At 37.7% G+C, this 23,173-nt stretch overlaps 1 protein-coding gene across 1 annotated transcript; it reads right to left on the reverse strand.

Moving 5' to 3' along the window:
• Positions 1-1,803: 1,803 nt before the first annotated feature.
• Positions 1,804-14,599, reverse strand: LOC149378847 (disease resistance protein At4g27190-like). The gene is made up of 2 exons (XM_089603885.1): positions 14,457-14,599; positions 1,804-4,565 (listed from the first exon to the last, which is right to left on the reverse strand). The coding sequence occupies exon 2, from the start codon at positions 4,561-4,563 to the stop codon at positions 1,804-1,806; it is 2,760 nt and encodes a 919-aa protein (XP_089460011.1). The 5' UTR covers positions 4,564-4,565; positions 14,457-14,599.
• Between the last annotated feature and the right edge of the window lie 8,574 nt (positions 14,600-23,173).

Raw genomic sequence — 23,173 nt, forward strand, 5'->3', positions numbered from 1 at the left:
CATCCATCATATCAATATGTTTGGATTTAATTAGTTACCACCTTAAATTTTTTTTAAAATCATACCTTACAATGAGGAGGCAAGAGAGAGAGAGAGAGAGAGAGAGAGAGAGAGAGAGAGAGAGAGAGAGAGAGAGAGAGAGAGAGAGAGAGAGAGACGCACGGCGAGGACTCGGCGAGAGAAAAATGGCGGCGAGGACAACGCGAGAGAGAGTTGGCGGCGAGGACAAGGCGACGGTGAGATTTGGGGCGGCGAGTACGTGGCGAAGGATTTTGGAAGAAAAAAACTGGAGAGATGCGGCCGAAAATGGTTGTCTCGTGTGTAGGTATTGGAAAATATGAGAAAAAAACTGAAGACGGCATTTTATAGTGAAAACCTAAAACATCTCGCCGCGGCGAAAATATGTCTTCGCCGCGACGAGATGTTCCTACAACGGATATTATAACCGTTGTAGGAACGTCTCGCCGCGGCGAGATTCCTCACTCGCCGCGGCGTGACAGTTTCTTAAAAAACTGCTTGGCCACGGTATCACCCTCGCCGCGGCGGAGAATATTTCTAGCCGCGGCGAGATATATACCTCGCCGCGGAGACGAGTTTCTACAACGCCTTTGATTAGTGTTGTAGAAACCTCCCGCCGCGGCGAGGTATAAATTTCGCCACGGCGGATTACATTTTTCTACAACGCTTTCACTATGCGTTGTAGTAAGTTCTCGCCGCGGCATAAAAAACATGGCGCCGCGGCGTGAATTCTACAACGGATTGTTAAAGCGTTGTGATAAATCTGAATTATATTTGATTCTACAACGATTAGATAGAAGGGTTGTAGAAACACCAAGTTTCTACAACGCTTAACCATATGCGTTGTAGAAACACCCAGTTTCTACAACGCTTATCCATAAGCGTTGTAGAAACACCAAGTTTCTACAACGCTTGTCATAAGCGTTGTAGAACCCTAGTTTCTACAACGCTTGTCATAAGCGTTGTAGAAAGTGGGTTGTATAATCCAACATTTGTAGTAGTGATTTAAAATTTTTGGATCGCCAATTTAACTAATTTATACAATGGATGTACAATCATCGAATCTATCACAACATACCTGCCAAATTTTTTAACGAGTTTTTATGCTTATCATCGTAATACGCCTTCTATTTTGTTTGTTTTTCAACTTAGTTGCACTAAATAGACACTAGATTTTAACTAAATAATTCATAATACATAATATATATATATATATATATATTATATTCTTATATTTATAATTTTCTTTATAATCAAATCAAAGTCCCAAAGTTGCTTTTAAATATGTATATTATCGTGTCGATGTTCATCTCGTTTTAATATCTTCGCCGGTTAATTTTCAATGGTTGGAAGAAATTTTATTATTGTGCTCTGGAATAAGGATTGGTGTGTTTAAAACAAACATGTTAGTAACAAGTTAATAAGACGTATTTATTTTAGTTATGATTAAGAAAAATTGAAAATAAAAACAAATGAAGTGCATCTAACTATGTATGCGACATAATTTTTTATTACTACATAGAACACTACCTATCATCATTACATTAATCAGAAAGAGAGTTTGTTTTATCATAATTAGGGCTATTACTAAAATGCTTCTGCAGCTTTCAGAAATAGAGTTTGTAGAAAACATAAATATTATCATACATGGAATTCAAAAAGCACTATATATGAATCAATATGATTCGATTTCTTTTTTCAAATTCCACAAAATACCTTCACCAAAAAAAATATTCTAAACAGATTGCAATAGGATTAATATGCCCAAAGTTTACAATCAAACAATCAAAAGAAGAATAGAGGTCGAGTAAAATCAAGACAATGTTCAAGGACTTCCTTAGATTTAGGGTGTTTCCACTCCATGAAATCCCAAGATTCCCTTTCCACGTACACTTTTTTGAGACAAGGGTGGTGGTGTGTCTCTTCCCATAGAAAATTAAGACTACTCAGCTCCCAACAATACAATATAGCGATCTCTTCCAGACAATCTGGAAGTCTCACAAAAGATCTACATAAGCTTTTTAGTTCGTGAAGCACATACAATCGAAGTGACTTTAGTTTCGGTAGACTTTGAATTACTTCGGGTTCTTCACCTCCTATAATCTCAACCAATTGTTTGCAATGATGAACTTCAAGTCGTTCAAGGTTTTGGAGGTTTGAGAGCAACGCTGGCGTGAATAGTCTCTTCAGGTTATGCAATCCAGATAATTGAAATTCCTTCAGAGAAGAAAAAGAGTATTGTGGAGATGTTGATGATGGGATGGTATTTCTTAGAGTGAATTTTGTTGACTTGGAATATCCATCGAACTTCAAACATTCAAGCTTCTGAGCGAAACCAGAAAAAGCACATTCAGTTGTTATTGATGTTTGTAGGTCATCACAATTGTCAAGAACTAAGGCTTCAATGGCATTGGGGAGTCCAAATAGCCATGCTTTTTTTATGGTTCTCATGTCTTTTTCGTAACTAGTGATCGAGTATATTGATATGAATAAAGACTTGTCCTCGTGCATTGCAACTTCAATATTGTAACTAAGTACATGCTCGCTTTTTCTCCAAGATGATAGAGATGTGTTTAAGTCTTTGATGCATTGGAATTTTCCTCTAAAAGTTTCCAAATCTTGCAGGTGCCCCAATGATTCGCTGCTCAACAATGTGGTAGGTGCAGAAAAGTATTCAATTAAAGAAAACTTGGATAAGATCCTTGAAGATAGTTTCTTTATTAAAGACCTCTCAAAATTTATATATCTCAATTTCACCAACTTCTCAATGCCTTCAGGCACTTCTTCAATTACCGTGTCACTCAAATCCAACTTCCTTAGAGATGTGAGGTTTGATAAGGATGGCACGTGACATAGACTTCTACATTCGCCGAGCAACAAGGCAGTCAAATTTCCCAAAGAAGATATGGAAATTGGTAGACGTTTTATCGATGTCTTGGATATGTCAAGAACGGCAAGAGAACTCATGTGTATAAAAAACATTTCTGAGATGAACCACAAACGTGGGTTTTCCCGTAACAGTAATGTTGAGAGCCGAGGACACCTTGGGGATGCGCTAGAAGAAGTCTTGCGTAGGTCGTTTCTCATCAAAGAAACTCGCACAAGTTCTTCTGACCATTCTTCTTCATCTGGTACATTCTTTAAGTACACTCCAACCTTTACAAGAAATGAGCGACTTTCTCTTGCGATTTGGATTGCCATGTCCCGAACCAAGTCATGCATCTTCACATACTCATTTTGACCTTCCAACAAGCAAACATTTTCGAGTTTCTTCAACATAGCGTGACCCTTGTAAAACATTGCTTTCTTGCTTTTCCTTCCTTCAATAAGCTCCTCCAAGATGAAATATTCTATCAACTCATCTCTTTTGATCAACTTGTCCTCCGGGAATAGAGCGCAATACAAAAAACATTCTTGTAGTTTATGGTCTTTCAACTTGTCGTAGCTATATTTCAAAATGCGAAACACCTCGTAAAATTCTGCATTCTTGTGCCAATTCTCCTCGCGTTTTATCTCTTCCAGTGCATTTCTCCATTCATTGATCTCATCCACACCTCTCATGATCCCCGCTGCAATGATTATTCCTAGTGGCAAACCGGCACATTCTTCAACTATAGCGTTTGCAATGTTTTTCACATGACTACAAACAAAAGTCTCGTCTCCAAGTGTCTCCAAAAACAATGTCCATGCATCTTTTGTTGAGAGAGGCTGAACTTTTATTTTACTCTGGCAACGCATCATCCGACACACTTCTAGGGATCGTGTCGTCAATATCAACTTGAGTCTATTTCCAACGCAAAGCCCAATGGCGTCTAGATCAAGACATTCCCACACATCATCTAAAATGAGTATACATTTCCCGAGTTTCTCCAATCCCATCGCTAATTCTGCTGCTCTTATCTTTATATCGTCTCTCCGTGAGATTTTCAAACCAAACATTTCAGCGATTTCTTGTTGCAATCCTTTAACGCTAAAATTTTGTGACACAGTGACCCAACCAACCCTTGATTCCTTATGATCACGAAGAAGTTGGTTGTGAGTATGCATAAGCAGTGTTGTTTTTCCAACTCCTCCCATACCATACACACCAATGATCAAGTCCTCTCCATTGGTTAATAAATTCCAAATTATTTCCTTAGTATGTTGAAATGTCTCACCAACTAATCTCTTCGTTAAAAGAGTTGTTCCTTCCTTTCTGCATGCTTCTATCTTGAGCCCTCTTGGGAATTTACCATCTTCAATAAGTTGTGACACTTCTAAAATAATGTTATCCACACTTTTTTCCAATCCTAAGCGAGCGAACAATTTGCTGTTAGGGACTTCTTGCTCCAACTTTAGAACCTCGTGCTTCAAACTCTCAACATGCATTCGCCATACTTCAACTTCCGCTCTCCGTTTCTTTAATGAAAAATTATCTTCTTCATACTTCAACTCATCTTCAAGGTCATATTTTTTTCCTTCCAAAAATTGAAATTTTCTTTTAAGTGTTTCCATTTTCTTGTTAAGTACCATGCCAGAGTTCGCAAGGCTTTGTATTATTTCCATACCTATACAAGAAAAAAAAAACTTCATAATTTTTTTTTTGTTTATTGTGTAACGATATTTGAATATTTACTCAAACATTCGCGTATGCTTTTTCCACATTATGACATGATATTACTATTATAAGGATATAAAATGTATGTTAGAGTAATAGTTTTAGATTAACATAGATTTATGCGTCTATAAGAGAAGAAATGATGTGAATGACTTGGCATTTGTAAGTGGAAGCACCTCGACTAAACTTGTGATACCATATAGAAAAAAATTATAATATTAACATTTTTTTTGGAATGATATTTTCTCTACTGTATATATAAATATATATATATATATATATATATATATATATATATATATATATAAACAAAACATTACACGTGTGAGTTTTTTATATTTTATTTTTATATAACTCTCTTTCAAATTTATATGAAAATAGATTTATATTTTTTTGTTTATAAAAAGATTTCACTTATTTTGTATAGTAGTTCATAAATATTTAAAAAAAAAATATCAGTGACATAATTATTAAGAAAATAGTCTTACATTGAGCTGTCATGGTTGTACTTGCTTGACGTGTAATCAGTTGCAACTAACTTATTTCATTAGTAGTTAGTGTTAGCTACTACTATTAGCTCATAACAGTACCAGATGTATGATTAACATCTTGTATTCAATATGATTCAACAAATAAGAATCTGAATTTCATTCTTTCTCAATGAAAGAAAAAAAAAGCACACTCACACATACACACACACACACACACACACACACACACATATATATATATATATATATATATATATATATATATCAACTCTTCTTCCTTCACCATCTTAAATATATATCAACTCTTCTTCCTTCACCATCTTAAATAATTAAGATTCTTGTTTTGGTATCAGATTAGCTAGACTAGCGTCAATGACTGCAAATCCATGTCTCGCTTTTGTTTTCCAAAAATCTTGTTTCAATGGATTTGAAGCTTGATCATGAGAATTTCTCCTTCCAGAGGTTACATATGCTTGTAGTGGCTTGCACACATGATCCCTAACATTTTCTTTGTGGCTCAAGGATTTTCCTCCTTAATACAACTAGCTTGAAGGCAATTCATCAGTTGAATTAATAGGCTATTGGATCAGATCAAAGTTTTGTCGAAAATGACTTTACACTTTGAAGCTATGTCAATCTAGATTTTTGCGCCCGAAATCACACTAATCATGCCTTAATATCATGGCTCATTTCATCAGTGTCAGAGTCCATGCTTGGATATATAACACATGTTGCAATAATTTGTTCATGATCTAGCCAACGTTTTGCAACTCTTCACCGAGAGTTCCACATCGATGCTTCTTCAATTTCGTGTCCAACTTTACATGATCATTACAGGATTATCTAGAGTCGACCTTTTTCACACCTGTCAAGTCAGCCGATCAGTGATGGCTAGCTCTTTCTTTATGTTATTAGTGGTCTTGATGTTGAGTGCAATTCTGTTGTTGTTATCCTAACGGTAATGCCATACTTGATCTCACTTGTAGAAGCTCAATTTTGGCTCTAACGTCACGAGAACACGTCAATTTGCTGATTTGTGCGATGTCACTTGACCTAACTCAGGTCTCGACAAAGAATCAAGGAAGAGGATGCACAAACAAGTTCACTTAAGGTCAAAGTCGTCGATCGAGAGCTCGCGGTGGTTGTGGATATATTAAATACACACCAGATCTGGTCATTAGGCATTGCTTTGTTGGTTCGAATTTGATTAAAATTTACGAGCGCTGTCAAATGGAAATCAGCCTCTATTATAGATGACTCAGCCTCTATCATAGATGACTACACTTATAAGCTCTCTAAACACTCTTGAATAGCCTTTTTGGTATATTGGTTGTGGAGCAACTAACAACATCACATTAAGAATCAACAATCTTGTTGTCTCTTAAAGCTCTAAAGGTTGGATACTACTCTAGTCACAACTACAAACAAGCCTGGTGTACAATTTGGGTGTATGTTCTTCTTTTCATGATATAATAGTTAGTTTCTTCAATAAAAGCGCAGTTTAGTTCCTCTTTAACACCATACTAACGTGTCTACATAGAGATTAGGGAAGCGAGTTTATACCCATCTTGCTTTTATTGCAGCGATTGGAAATCTTTGTTAGGCATCCATGTCCTCATACTCATCCACAAAATGGAAGTCTTGAGCACAAGCATCACGACATAGTACAGCTTGACCTCACTATGATGGCTAATAACATGTCTCTCAAGTTTTAGTGTCATGCCTTTCCAGCAGTCGTGTCTCCTCCAATCTTATATCCTTTACATTCTCAGTTAATACCAACTTCACATGCACTCCTATCAGCCCGCATAAAAACTGGTGCTTGGTCAGCTATCTTCAAGCCAAAGGCCTTATCTACATGCTTTTTTCTTCTTAATAATATTACCATAATTGAACATTAAAGTGAGGCTATTGTAGATGATGCTTAGATCTCTTCTATGCTTGAAGAGATGTCAGTCCCTGAAAGAAACAACACCTTACACCCTTATATGCCTCTTGTAGACAATAAATGGTTTTTTTTTTAAGAAAAGTCTAAGGGGTCTGTGAGTCGTCATAAAGCATGACTTATTTATAAGAGATTTAAGCAAACTCAGGTTTGATTATTTTGAAACTTTTAGCCTGATCATCAAACATTATGCAGCTTGTGTCATTCTCACATTAGCTGCAACTCATGGTTGGGCTATTTAGGAGATTAATGTCAATAACGTATTTATGAATGGTGAGGTAAATGAAACTATTTCATGCACTAACATGCTGGTTTCACTAACACTACCAAGCTTTAGCATATATGTCACATTATAAAAGCCATGTATGGTTTCAAATACGAGCCACAAGCGTAATATGAGAAGTTCTACAACTATCTAGTCTCATACGATTTTCACCACAACAACACATGAAACTTCTCTATTTTACTATCACACTAGCAAGGCTGTTATGTTTCTATTAGTCTACGTTGAAGACATTAAAACAAGCAATTTGCAATCTCAAGTTACTACAAAAATTGTATACTTGATACTCAACTTTCTCTTATTAGTGGGGTCATGAATCCGATTCCTTGATTTTTAGTCCACATGTGACTCCTCTAGAATAAAACTCACTCAATCAAAGAATGCCTTTGACTTGCTCGACAATGAAAACCTGATTGACTTAAAACCTTTGATCGTTCCCACTGCCTTGCGCTAGCCAGAAGCTAGAGCCTCATACTTGGATGATGCCCATGCAAGCATGAGCATCGTGCAAGCCTAGGCTACACCCAAGCCAATGCCTTCACCAACCCGACGCCCTGTGCAAGGAAAAGCCCCATGCATGGCCCAGGCGAAACACGAGGAAGCCCTTTAACATACGTGAGGCATGACGCTTGGGCTTGGCACATCATTCGGGGTGCGATGATGGGGTCGTCAAGGCACGGTGCGACACTTGGATGACCTTTATGTTGTTTCTTATTGTTGGTTCAATTTTATCTTGGTAGGAAAATGACACATAACATATGCCCTTAGTTTCTTATACAGCGTGTCGTGCAAGAAACTCATTGTTGCCTTTGTCTTGTGAGTTCTTGTTAGACTCTGCAATCGCTTAGGTTGCGCATGACTAGAAGTATCATCGTAATCGGGATGAAGCCTCTACCACGATGGGCCAATGCAGTACAAGATACCAGCAAGGTACTTAGGTTGTGTGGAACCAAAAGTATCAACACGTCTAGTATATGTACTCCAACCTGGCAATGCCCAAGTAGCCTTGTTGGGATCACATAGGTCAAGAAGGAGCAAGAAGTGCAATCGTCTAGGTCGTAGGGGACCAAGAAGCTTCATCATAAGGAAAAGTAGCATGGGTTGTAATGGATCGAAGACGTACAAACTACCATATCGAGATTGCTTAAGTCGCAATGTACGAAGAAGCCTTGTTGTAGGGCAAAGCAGCCTTGATTCTAGGGGGAAAATATTATATAAGATATAAGATTAGGATCACTTAGGTTACAAACAGCAAACAACGAAATTTATTAGGTCGCGGGGACCAATAAGCATCATCATAGGGCAAAGCAACCTTGATCACAAGGGATTAGCGATATACCAGCAACCTTATCAAGATGATCTCTCAGGCCGCGAGGGACCAAGAAGCGACGTTGTAGGAAAGAGCAGCTTTGATCACAATCAACTTCCAGGGTACAAGCTACTCGTCTCGATTACTTAGGTCACGATGGACCACGAAGTGTAATTTCTTTGGTCGAGAGAGACCAATAATTGCAATCGCTTATTTCGTGGAGTCTGAGAAACATCATTGTAGGCAGAGAAACCTTGGTTTCAAGAAATTGATGTTATACAAGCCACGTAATCAAGATTTCTTAGGTCACCAGGGTAAGAAGCGTTGTCGTAGGGTAGAGCAACCTTGATCACAAGAGACCGCTAACATAAAGACCACTGCATCGATATCCTTTAAGTTAGAGGAACCCAAAATGGACAACCATTTAGGTCGCAAGAGACCAAGAAGCATCATCATAAGTGATGAGTGCGTTTGATACGTACAAATCCTTGGTTCTCGGACTTGAATCAAAGCGAATTACTAGGTATTTTTGATATTTTGTGTTTTTTTTTTGTTATTATAGGTTTTTTCATGAGATAAAATTGTTTTGAGGGCAATGGAGCAACTTTGGGATGATTTGATAACTTTTTGGACAAGTAAGAGCAAATAAAAAACCATGCCCTATTATTCTGTATGATTTGATATTTTTAAGTGAGTATTTTTTATGAATTATTTCAATCGTTGCATAGAGCTTTCTTTTAACTTTCCAACGCATTATTTGCGAAAATCAGACATCGAAGAAAGAAGTTACAGCTGATTCAAAATCATTGCGCGATTCCCCTGTTTCATCGCACCGCGATGAAATCAAGAGACATATTGTGCTAAAACACCTCGTTTCACCGCGCTACAATGCCCAAAAACATTGTCGAATCAATTTTTCGATTTTAACGTGTTTTTGATCCTAGGATCTCATCTAAGGGTCCAAATACCTCCGAAAATCAGCAAAAACCTATATGTACGAATTTAGGTTCTCAAAATTACATTTTTTGCGTTTCCTTTATTTTTCTTAGAGTGTTTGATTAGTTTTGAGAGCTTTTGGAAGAGTAAAAACTGTTCTTTGCCGGAATCGACAACCCGATGAGTCTCCGAACCTCAACTTCAATCATTCTTCTTGCTTTTTCTCTTTTATTTATTTAATTGATTTGAGTTATTGTTGAACATCAAGTTTATTTAAGATGAATTCTCGTTTGCTTTCGATCTTTGTTTTAGTACTTTTAGTTATTTTGTTATGTTTAGTGTTTATTATGAACACCATTAGAGGCTATATTTCTTATGTGGTTGCGATGTAGCCGGGATTGTAATGATTTGGGTGTTTATTAGGGTTAGATGATTATTGTTTGCTTCATTATTATGGATTGCTTCATATGAGTTATGCTTAACGCTTTCTACTGCTTGATCACCATTAGAATTGTTATCTAGGATTGTTTAGCTACTCGAGAGAGTAACGAATCGTGCTTTTGTTCATATCTTTATTGTTGACCTAGGCAATTTTGTAATCATTTCATCTCTTGTGTTTATTGCATGTAATTATTTTAATAGGATAAGAGGCCGAGAGGATGAAAATCCGTCAATTGCATGGGTTTTCTAGAACACTCGAGAGAGACTAGTGAATAATTTTGATAGAGCGAAATTAGAATTCATAGAAGTAGATTTTTATTATTCGAGCCTGAAACTTTTGACCTAGATAGTTCCAATGAAATTGTGACCCCTTACCAAGTTGTTTAATGACAAGAAAGCGACTTTCCAAGCTCACCACGCCTCACCTACCGAGCCATGCGCGTATAGAGCAAACGGCAAACAGGTTCACTATGTGGCCAACCATAACCGCTCGGCTCAAGTGCTAAAGCAACGAGCAGGGGAGTTACACCACCCCCGCAAGGTAAGTTCTCTGTCTCCCATGTTTTTATGGATCTACATTGAGGACAATTTAGAGATCAAGTTTAGGGGGATGAGCTACTTTGTGGGGGATTTATGTTAGATTAGGTTGTTTTTATTTCATTTTTATTTTCTTAATTTTGTTTGGTAATTACTTCTTAGTGTTAGTGTTAAAGTGTTTTCTCTTGTTATTTTCTTTTGGTACCATTGTTTAGGAAGAAATTCGAGTTTGAGTCAATTTTAAATATTTTTGTGATTCATTGTGATTGACTAGTGGTTTGAGTAGTGCAATCTTTGGTTGATTTTCCCCGTTTATGCACACACGTCCATCCATGGGTTTTGAGTAATCTCTTAGGGGTTTGATCACATCTTTAAATATCTTTTAGCTCACGAACACTAAGAACCGCTCTAGCCCTCTTCGAGGCGAAATAACCTGAAATGAACCTAGGGAAAATGACATAGTCCTTCATTTGGACCGATCATAGCCATAAAGCCAATCGTAATACTTCCTTGAGCACCTTTTTCATAAAAAACTGAACGATTTTTCTTTTCTCGATACTCAGTCAGAAAAATCCGATACAATAATGTTTGAAATCTCACAAAGAATCCCATTAACTTAGCTACTCTTAAGTTACATGTTGAGCGATATTTTCAATTTTTTGACATGTTTTTCGACTAGTCTCTACGTGTTTTATAGTTCATTAGCCACCATGTCGGCGATTGTTTGTTTTATTATTATTGTTTTGTACCAAAAGGAAAAAGAAAAGAGAAGAAAAAAATATACAAAAAAGAAAAAAAAAAGTATAAATGAAAAAAAGAAAAAGAAAAGTAAAAATATATAGTATTTAATTTATGGGTTTTCTTTTTTATTTATTTTTAGATCTTGGCATGGTGTTTTATGACATTAGTTTAGAGACTAGATCGTTGCATAGTCGAAGTTTTGGGGATTATTGGAAAAAACAATGACTTAGGAAAAAGAAAGGTTCTCGAAAGGCAGAATTTTGTGTCATGAACGTGAGAATGGGTGAGTGATTAATATCATGTGAAAGTTAATATCATGTGAAAGTTTATGATTTTTGTGGGATTAAGTCGCTAGCTTGAAATTTGAGCCATATTTTATCATATCCTACCGTTGTCCCTAGCTATAACACCGCGTTTCACCATGCTGCGATGCCCAAAAATACTGTTTTCGTCTATTTCCCTATTTTAAAGTGTTTTTGATCCTAGGATGTCATCTAAGCGTCCCAATACCTGTGAAAATCACCCAAAACCATATATATATATATATACATATATATATATATATACATATATATATATACATATATATATATATATATATATATATATATATATACGAATTTAGGTTCTCAAAAACACATTTTTTGCTTTCGCTTTATTTTCGTAGAGTGTTTGGTTATTTTTTAGAGCTGTTGGAAGAGGAAAATGTGTTCTTTGCCTGAATTGATAACCCGACGAGTCTCCGAACCTCAAATTCAATCGTTCTTTTTTTCTCTTTTATTTATTTTATTGGTTTGAGTTATTGTTGAACATCAAGTTTATTTAATATGTATTCTCTTTTGCTTTCAATCTTTGTTTTAGTACTTTTAATTATTCTGTTATGTTTAGCGTTGATTATGAACATCATTAGAGGCTTTATTTCTAATGGGGTTGCGATTTAGCCGGGATTGTAATGATTTGGGTGTTCATTAGGGTTAGATGATTATTGTTTGCTTCATTATTATGGATTGCTTCATATGAGTAATGCTTAACGCTTTCTACTGCTTGATCACCATTAGAATTGTTATCTAGGATTGTCTAGCTACTCGAGAGAGAGTAACGAATCGTGCTTTTGTTCATATCTTCATTGTTGACCTAGGTTAGTAGAACACTCCAGGCAATTGTGTAATCATTTCATCTCTTGTGTTTATTGCATGTAATTGTTTTAATCGGATAAGAGACCGAGAGGATGACAATCCGTCAATTACATAGGTTTGCTAGAACACTCAATAGAGGCTAGTGAATAATTTTGATAAAGCGAAATTAGAATTCGTAGAAGTAGATTTTTGTTATTCGAGCCCAAAACTTCCGACCTAGTTAGTTCCTGTGAAATCGTGACCCATTCTTTCCCTTTATTTAAAACTCGTGTTAATTCTTTCCGTTTGGTTTATTTAGTTTAGTTAATCGTCTCAAAACCTCATCACCTTTTTTGTTGGAATCAATTCGCTACAAGTTAACGTAAATCTTTAAAAATGGCTAGTCTTTGTGGGATCAATACTCGTACTTAACGTACACTATATTACATGTGCAACATGAGCGCTTGCGTGTGTGATTTATTCGCAACAAGTTTTTTGCGCAGTTGCTGGGGACTAGTTTAGTTTTTGCGATAGATATAGCTTGTTTTTGCAATTTCACATCTGTTTATTTTATTTTCTAATTTCCGTGGCTCTATCTCTTGTTGTGAATGTGCTTCAAAGAGCTCGAGCGAAAGTACCCCAATCATGACATCCAAGGGTGGATAATTGTGCAAATATTCTACGGCGGCCTCTCACCATCTTCGCGCACGGGAGGGTCGTTAATTCAAAAGACCGAGGAAGAAGCCCATGCAAAAAGCGGGGTGAAGCTTTTATAGTTGTGAAAGTTATCTATTAGCTGAGGCCTTGATCCCGTCAATGAATGAGATTTCGCGTCAACCTTAGCTTTCTTATCCCGTGACCTATGGAAGTCAGACTCATCCTCATTCCTTTATTGGTCATCGAGAGATTTTTGGCTGTACACAAAGTTCTCTAAGGACATAGATTTTCTACTCAAGTTGAGAGCTTGGCCATTGTTTGTGGCTCTCGTTTTCGTCCATACGGAGCCCTTCAAAGATAGTTGCGATGGCATCCTCATCCTTGAAATGATCGACCTTGTTAGATCTTATCATTGAATCCAGATAGAATCTCACGTAAAGATTCTTCCTCGAGGGATCATAGACAACTATTCTCTATCATATGCTCACGACAGTCACTGAAGTGGGCGAGGAAGAGTCGTTGCAACTCTTCAAAAAGGTGATTGATCTAGGCCTGCAATTTTCGAACAACTTGAAGCCCGTCAAGTGTGAGGCTTTACACATAATGGCCAAAGACTCTTTATCATAATTCATTGGCGATATTGTTTGATGTAGCAGATGAGGTCCATCTTTCTCTCGAAGAGCACGAAGGCCGACATGAAAAAGCTGATGCATAATTCCTTTGTAAGGATGCGTGCTATGAATAGGTATGTGGTTTGCTCTATCATGTTCCAAACCTATTGGCTATGTGTATATATGCAATATGTGTATGTATATGTTACTAATTTACATAACATAAATTTGTTACTAATTTGTTACTAAATTAGCTATTTGTATATATGTATGTATGCATGCATGTGTGTGTGATACTTTCCGTCCCAAATAATTAGAAGAGTTTGAGTCACCACCAAAATAAATAAATTGTAGATGTACATATATGATTTATGAAGAACCGGTTTAAAATAGTTTGTGACAATGTTTTATAGCCATTTTTTAAGGGTATTTTCTGTCGGAATTGAATTTACGCAGACCAAGCTGTATAGCCAAAGTTCAGAATCTCTTAACCCAAATACTGATAACTATACACAGTCATACGTTGTTCAATTTTCTCTCTTTTTTTTCCTGCGAAGATTTATTATTATTATTTTTATCGGATATTACATATCTAAGTTAAGAGAAATCCCCCAAAAAAAGTTAATATAGAGAAAGAAAAGTAATGAATATAAAGCAGATTAGAAAGTAACAACCACTACAATGAGTAAATAAACACCGAAAAAGAAATATGCGAAAGTGAAGCACATAGTATATCAGATTTATGCAAAACTTAACACCACAACAGTATACTTACCGCTCTACTTCTTCAACTGCTTTCTTTCTTCTTCTTCTTCCGCTACTTTCTTCTTCTACTTCCGTTACTTTCTTCTTCTTTCTTCTTCAATTCTAATTCTTGGAATGAGAGAAAATAAAATGATCGCTAACTTATTTCTTCATATAGTCGATATATAGTGGAAGACTTAATAAATATCACGCGGTATGTAACCGTTCTCCTCTTGGTCAACCGATGGTGGAACACTTATGTAACACTTTTCCTCTTAATTAATCAAACAGATAGTGGAAGACTTTAAATGGAAGACTTAATTAGTGGAAGACTTAATTGATAACTAAATACTAAGTGGTCTATTAGCAGTCCATGCCTCACAACTAAATAATATAAGGTAACGCTTTAACTTTGTTACTCATATAAATGGCCTGAATCCGAGCACCTGCTCGGAGGCACTGAGAACAAAAAAAATCTAGCACCGAGTTCGAGTCAAATAAGTCCTAGAGCCTATGAAAGTTAAAGAACGACATGTTCATTAGGCAAGAACGAAATCTACCAAGCAAAACTTCGAAGAGAAGAGAAGCTGATAGATCAAAGACTAGTCAAAACAAAACAAACACGTATAAAATCAAAACAAAACGCTCATCTCAACGGTTATACCAAGCATACGATGAATAACCACCCACTACACACGAAATGCGAACGGTTACTTAATAACTGTCAAGAATGTGGGGTTGATCACAACGTGTCCTCGACCTAAAACTACCAATAAATAGAGAAGAAGTACGCTGAACGAGATTCATTCACATTTTCGCACGCAAAGCACAAATTCAATGCTTCACCTATCACAAGTCCAATGCACTAGATTCATATGTACTTAGGGATAATCTTGCCTAGACATTCAGACTTATCGGAACTGCGTTGTCGGAACTAAGTATTTTTCGTGAGACAATTGTTGTACTAATTTTGTATGTCAACAGTAGTTTGGCGCTGGAACAAGTGAATAGCATTGAAAATCAATGGCTAACTGATCAATTCCAACCGGAAACAACACCACCGATGGTTTCTATCCTCAGATCGAGCACGAAAACCGCACCTTGCCACTCACGCCGGAGGAACTCGCTGAGTATCTTCCTCATCCCAGTCTAGCTGATCAGTTCAAAGAAATGCAAGAGCGTCTTTTAGTTTTGGAAGCGAGCAACAGGGAACTGGAAGAAATGCTCCATGCTAAGAAAGTCACGATGCGAAGTACAATAATGATCCTAGATGAGGAACCCTCACACCGACAAAGAGCCCGTAGAGCAGGAGCCACAGATTAAGACATCTCGAAGGCACGCCAAGGATCGGTACGAAATAGAAGAAGAAAATTCGAAATCGACAAGGTATCAAACCATCTGGAAAAGATTCTTGATCGGTACTAACCATCGGCCGAAAAAAGCAGGTCCGAAGAAGATTCTGAAATAGGGGACAGCGCAAGCACAAACAAGACTCACTTCAAGAGATTGGAGCATTGGGTCGAGGAAGTAGCTCTGGGACAGAAGGATCCTACTCCAAATATTAGAGATGCGGTTTCTCCTTTCACGACTCGGGTATCAGAACATCCCCTGCCAGATCGTTTCAAGATGTCAAGCATCCCGGCTCCCGATTTATAATGGAAAAACAAACCCAAGAGATCACCTTGATACATTCACATCATGGATGTTGCTGCAAGGAGTCGGACCCCAGGTAATGTGTAGCGCTTTCTCTATCACCCTCGCATGTACTGCCAAAAGATGGTACCGAAAGCTCAAGCCAAATTCAGTAGGGTCCTAGAAATAATTGGCTCGAAAGTTCGTGGAACAATTCGTCGGGTCAAGTTCCGTAAAAACTCAAAAAGAGAGGCTTCTCGCAGTAAGGTAGAGCCATGATGAGTCACTAAAAGACTACATTCATCGCTACTCGGAACAAGCACTTTAAGTAGACGAACTCAACAAAGATTTTAATCTTTTCGGCATCACCTCATCCGAACGAAATCAGAATTCTTGTGGTCCCTATAGAAAACTAACCCTCAGGACTACAATGACTTTTTGAAGAGAGCTTAAAAATACATCAATGTCGAAGAAGCAAGGTTAGCCGCGTGCAAGGTCTAACCACCAAAAGCCTAGCGAGAAGAGCGATGAGGGAGACAGTCCAAGGACATTCGACCTTAGAAGAAAAGCCGCTCTGGAGTAGGCCCAGCTAAACATTTCGTTAGTAAGTTCGACAAGTATCACCCTTTAAATACTCCTATATATGAAATATTCCATCTCAGCCAGGAGAACGAAGATTTCCCAAGGCCCAATGAGATAAAGAATGATATCTTCAAAAGGGATAAAATCAAATAATGCGCTTTCCATCACTACGTCGGTCACAAAATCTCGGATTGCTTAAACTTGAAAAAGGCCATCGAAGCACTGATCTGGAGAGGATCACTAAAGAAGTCCCGAGGTGACCAAGATGAGCACACTAAGTGGAAAAATAAAGTGTACGGAGAAATCTCCTAATCGTGGAAGGACCACACATTGGGGGAAACATGAGAAGCGCCCAAAAAAATCTAAGTTAAAGAAGCACAGGCGGGGTACCGCTAAGTCTCTTTTGAGGCAGAGACCGAGCAAGATCGTGAAGACGATCTCGGAACCAATTACGTTCACAATAGAACATGCACGATGGGTAATGTTCCCATACAATGATCCCTTAGTAATTTCAGCCATCATCGGAAATCGAATGGCTCACTGAATTTTGGTGGACAACGGAAGCGCAGTTGACATTCTCTATGAAGAAACGTTCGACATAATAGGCTTTAAGAAGGAAACCATGTCTCTATCCCCAAAAAGTCTATATGGCTTTACTTAAGATTCAATCAAACTTGAAGGAATCATCTCGATCCTGATTCTGGTCGGGGAACATCCAAAGAGCAAAACCGCCAACACCAAGTGGGTGATAGTCCCCGGCAAATCTTTATTCAATTCTATAATTGGGAGGCCAACCTTGCAAGAGCTCGGAGCCATCACCTCAATCCAGTATTTAAAGATGAAGTTCCCCACTGACCAAGGAGTCGGAGAAGTCCAAGGCACACAAACTCTCGCGAGAAGTTGCTACACAGATTGCCTAAAAAATAGTCAGGACAAGAAAAGCCATAAGGTGATGACGGTAAGCACCGACCTCGACCCACGTCTGCCGAGCTAAAGAATAATAGGTCGTTGGAGATGAAGTGGAGAAAATCATCCCAAGACCCGAGCAGCCTAAGAAGAAGCTCAGAGTCGAAAAATATCTAGAGTCAGGTATTAAAAATGAATTCATCACTCTTCTGTCTAACAATTTAGATATCTTTGCATGGTCACAGGCTGACATGGTAGAGATAGATCCCGAGTTAACTTGTCACATGCTGAATATAGATCCAAAAGAGAAAAACCATTACGCAAAATAGAAGAGCTTTAAATAATGAAAGATAAACATCTGTAAAAGAAGAAGTAGATAAACTAATCTCAAACGAGTTAATTCGTGAAACTAAATATCCGAGTTGGATAGCTAATCCCGTCCTGGTCAAAAAGCCCAATGGGAAATGGCGAACTTGCAAGGATTTTACAGATTTGAACAAATCATGTCCAAAAGATAGTATTCCAATGCAAAGATTGACTAGCTGGTCTATGCTACGGTAGGACACGAGCTTTTAAGTTTCATGGACGCATACTCGGTATATAACCAAATCCGTATGCACGGTCCAGACCAAGATCACACGCCGTTTATAACAGACCGATGGCTATACTGTTACACAGTAATGCCTTTTGGATTGAAGAACGCTGGAGCAACATATCAACGATTAGTTAATAGAATGTTTTTTGAGTTGCTCCGAGTCACGATGCAAGCTTATATTAACGAATTACTAGTAAAAATTCGTAAAAAAATCGATCATCCGAATGATTTAGAAAAATCTTTTGAAATTATGCCACACCTTTACATCAAAGTTAACCCTTTGAAATGTACTTTTGGAGTCTCTGCATGAAAATTCTGGGATTCGTAGTCCACGAAAGAGGAATATAAGTGAGTCTGGAGAAGATAACGGCTCTCTTGGATATGAAGCCACATCGAAGCATAAAAGAAGTTCAAAAGTTGACTGGATGCATAGCAGCTCTAAGTCGTTTCATATCTCGACCAACTAATCAGAGCGTTCGATTTTTCAACGCTCCGAGGGCATCAAAAGAATTTGAATGGACCGAGGAGTACAACAAATATTTCGAAGCGATAAATGAGCACCTCAGCTGGCCTCTAACCTTAAGAAAGGTACAAGACAGAGAACCATTAGACATCTTCTTGGCTGTGTCAGAACACGCAATAAGCGCGACACTCATAAAAATGGGGGTAAACATGCGGACGTCTCAATGACGCCTAGGGAAAATATCGAGTACTTGAAAAATTGGCCTTCACCCTCGTCACGGCTGCTCGGAAGCTAAAACACTACTTCCTAGCACACCCAATCATCTTACTGACTAACTTTCCACTGCAACAAGTCTTACAAAAGCTGGATGTATTTGGAAGGAAGATGAAACGGTCAATCGAATTGACATAGTATGATATTTAGTATAAACCCGGCCCACCTTAAAAGGTCAAGTAGTCTCTGACTTCATCCCTGGATTTACTTATCGACTGGTAGAATATCCAACTTGAGAAATGCACATCGACGGAGTGGCGAATGAGCAAGGCAGGAGTGGTAATCGCTTTCTCGGGGCCAGACAATCATAAGGTAACCTTTGCTTTTAAATTTGTCTTTCACGCATCTAATAACATAGCAAAATATGAAGCTATGATATACGGCCTCAAGATTGCTAAAGATTTAGAAATCAGAAGGTTAAAAGTCATCTCTGACTTACAACTAATCGTAAATCAAATAAAAAAATGATTCCTAATTGAAAGGCAAAAAAATGTCGCTATATGCAAAGAAAGGTTGAGAATTGTCTCAGAAATTTGAGTCTTGCAAATGCTCACAGATTCTGAGAACTATAAACTAGGAAGCTGACGCATTAGGAAAACTCACCGCTCAGGGGCTCCTCTTAGAGTCGACCCAAGTCATCATGGTGCATCACTCAAGCATTCAGCAAGACTATGATGTTCTCCAAATAGGTGAAAAAAAAGTCATGGAAAACTCCGATCATCCAATATTTGAAGAATAGGATTCCCCCGAAGAGTAAAAGTGAAGCTCGAAACCTCAAATTCCGAGCAGCCAGATATGTCCTTGAACGTAACTTCCTCTACAAAAGAGGATTGACAAGCCCGCTCCTCAAATTTTTGGACGAATAAGAATATGAATATACGCTCCGAGAAATCCACGAAGGAATTTGTGGTAGTCACATCGGAAGCAAAGCATTGACACTGAAGACTTTACGCCGAGGCCTTTACTAGCCGACCCTGAAGAAGAACGCCCGGGACATGGTCCGAAAATACGCCAAGTCTCAAAATTTCTCCAACATCCTGAGGCTCCAACCATCAATCCTCATCACCTGACTTGCCCGGTACCATTCATAGAATGGGGAATAAATCTCATTTGTGCACTACCAACAAGAAAAAGAGGTTGCATATATGCTATCGTGTCAATCGATTATTTCTCAAAATGGGTCGAGGTCGAACCCTTGAAAAATATAATCACAAGGTTTGGAATACCAAAAAAAATAGTATCCAACCATGGAACCTAAATCGATTGCGACTCTTTTCAATTATTTTGTGAAGAATATTGTATTAACAAAGAATTTTCTACCCTAGTCCGACTACAATCCAAAGGGTTAGTCGAAGCAGTCAAAAAAATTATCAAGCATGATCTGAAGACAAAGTTGGACGACCACAAAGGAGAATGGGTAGAAATGCTCCTAGAAGTGATATGGTCATACCGAACCACCAGCGCACTCCGCAAGTGGCGAGACGCATTTCACTCTTATGTACGGTACCGATGTTGTTATCCCAACATACGCCACAATTCCGACCATCCGAAGAGAAAATTAGTTAGCAGAGGTAAATATCCAAAACCTAAAATCTAATCTCTATTTAACTAACCAATAAATAATCGTTTGGCACTTTAACAGGAAAGCCCAACCTTGAAGGTTAACAATTGGTGACAAAGTCCTCAGAAAGGTCTTCTTACACACCAAAGTCCCAAAAGATTGAACACTCAGTGCTAATTGGGAATGACCCTACGTCATCAAAGAAGACATCAAAAATTGGGCATACCAACTACAAAGTCGAAATAGAGAAATAGAAAAGAAAGTATGGAATGCGAGCACTTTCAAAATTATGTTTAAATAGCGCTATTAATCTTTGTATTTCCCAAAACGGCATGGGCAAGTTTGTTTTTCTTCATTCCAAAAAATGGTTGGGCCGTAGCTTTGTTTACTTTCTTTTCGGAACATGGTTACAAGTTCGGAATGAAATAGAATATTATAATGTTTTATAATACATGTGTACGATTCATTGGAGATGTTTTTTTCGCTAAGTTCGTTAATACGTGATTGTTTTACTATTTTTCGCTAAGTATAGTAAAACAAGGGGGATGAATATTATATCTCGGAACTTCTGACATGAATATTGATATATTTAAATTGAATTATTTATATAAGTATATTATGTTCACTTTGAATTACCCCAGAGTTTGAAATGTTTTCTAAAGAAAAAACCATTCTTTGGAGCCTTTGATTACAATAAGAGTTATACCATCAATATCAAGGTTCATATATAAATTTAAAATAAGGACCCGGCCAAAGGATCGTTTGTGATAAACCCAAGCGAGTTACAAAAAAATTATTATTACAAAAAGAGTCCGACCACGAACCTATTGTTCAAAACCCTTCCGTGTTAATTCAAAAAATAAAAAAGGAAAAGAAATTAAACTTTCTCTAGCCTTCACTCCGCTGCCACCTCAATCTCCATCTCTTGTGTCTCCTCGATAAATTCAGACTCGTCATCAAGGTCTGAAATATCCAAATCATGATTCTTTGGCCCCAAGAGTCTGACCGCCTCATTAATCCCAGTAGTGAAGATATCATCGCGCATGTTGCGATACTCCTCGGAGGCTTTGTGTTCCTTCACGACAAACACCCGATCAGATTGGAGGTCCACCTAATACTTCTCCTCAAGCTCCGAGCGAACCTTCACGATGTCAGCCCAAGTAATATCACGCTCCTCGAGGTATTGGTTGTTCATGCTCCTCTGCGAGTTGAGCTCGACACCAACGGTGCTAGTCAAGATCTGTAAGGAATATTGCCCACTTGAAGATAATGAATAAATGATTACTAAATTCGATAATAAGATAACTTTATTAGCATTATATGATTAGTGGGTTGAGTTCTAAACAATTAGAATCAATAACAACTATCTTCCATAGCCTCCGTATTAAACCGAGTCACGTGCTTGGCACCTGAGTTCGGACGGTGAGCTAAAACGAGGTCGATGACTGATATACGCCTGAAAGCTATATCTAAAGTCATATATGTGGAACACATACGTGAAGGTTGATCACTATGTGGGAGCATTCTACACTTGTGGTAAGTGTACAACCTGGACAGGTCTTGGTGTGGATGTCTCGTTTAAGGACCGTTACGGCACACTAACCGAGGCCACTATGATGGTCACAGTGAGACTTGATCTAAATCCTGAAGTGATCATGGACACTGGGTTATGTTACTGGGCTCTTTGACTCATTCGCTAAAAGGCTATTCATGCTAATCACAGCTTATGTCTTGGGAGTTTTCTCAGAGCATGATTCGAGTGGGAAGTGATTTACAGATACGGAATCCAGCCTTCCTGAAAGAATGTTAATGTTCACTCACCTAAGGGTTGATTCCAGAACCGATAGATTGCTAGCACTTTCGAAGTAAGTAACGTTCGAAAGAATCTTTCGCTGGGGAAGCAACAATGCTTAGGGCTGATATGTATCAAGAGAAGTATAACGGATAAATTGACTTCTCTTGACACGGGTTGAACCTGGAGGATCTTGATCACGAACTGACTATATCAGTGGACACTCGTCACGATGAGTAAATATAATTCTAGTATAAAGGAGAGTTCAGTCTTGGCTTACAAGGTGGAGTATTTGACCAAGATTAAACGAATCGATGGACAAAAGAGAAAAAGACTATTTCGTCTTTTTCATCGGATTTGTTAAGCTCCTATTACTAGGTCAATAGTCCCCGATTCAGCTCTGATAAAGGCGGATAAGAACTTTCGTATAATGATGTCTATCATTATTAATCTCACTTGCTGTAATTGTGATTGACAGCATTAATTCTGGAAAACGGGTATTCGCAGAATTAAATATATATTTATGGTAGAATTGTTTATTTATTGTTTGATCAAGTAAATAAACAATTATTAATTATTTGTTTATTGTTGGACCAAGTAAATAAATAATTAATTGGGTTTTAAGCAATTGGACCTTGCACAAAATATGAAAATCGAATTAGGGTTTTGGCACTAGGAATTTGCGCAAATCCCCTTGGCCGTGTGCCATCAAGTTCGAAAATTTCAATATTGGTATTTACCAATATTTTCTCTTTAGTTGTTTAAATAAAGGAGAGAGAAAAATATAAGATATTGTCCTATATTTTCTCCTTATTTAAAGGAAAGTATTTAGGAGAATATTTATGAGAATTTTTAGGAGAATAATATATTCTCCTTTATTATCTCACTAAGTAAATTATTCTCTATTTAAATAAAAGAATAATATCTCATAGATATTGATCTGA

Source organism: Urtica dioica, chromosome 12, assembly GCF_054948205.1.
Source record: "Urtica dioica subsp. dioica isolate 48M chromosome 12, U.dioica_male_clone48M_v1_H2, whole genome shotgun sequence".
Lineage (NCBI taxonomy): Eukaryota > Viridiplantae > Streptophyta > Magnoliopsida > Rosales > Urticaceae > Urtica > Urtica dioica.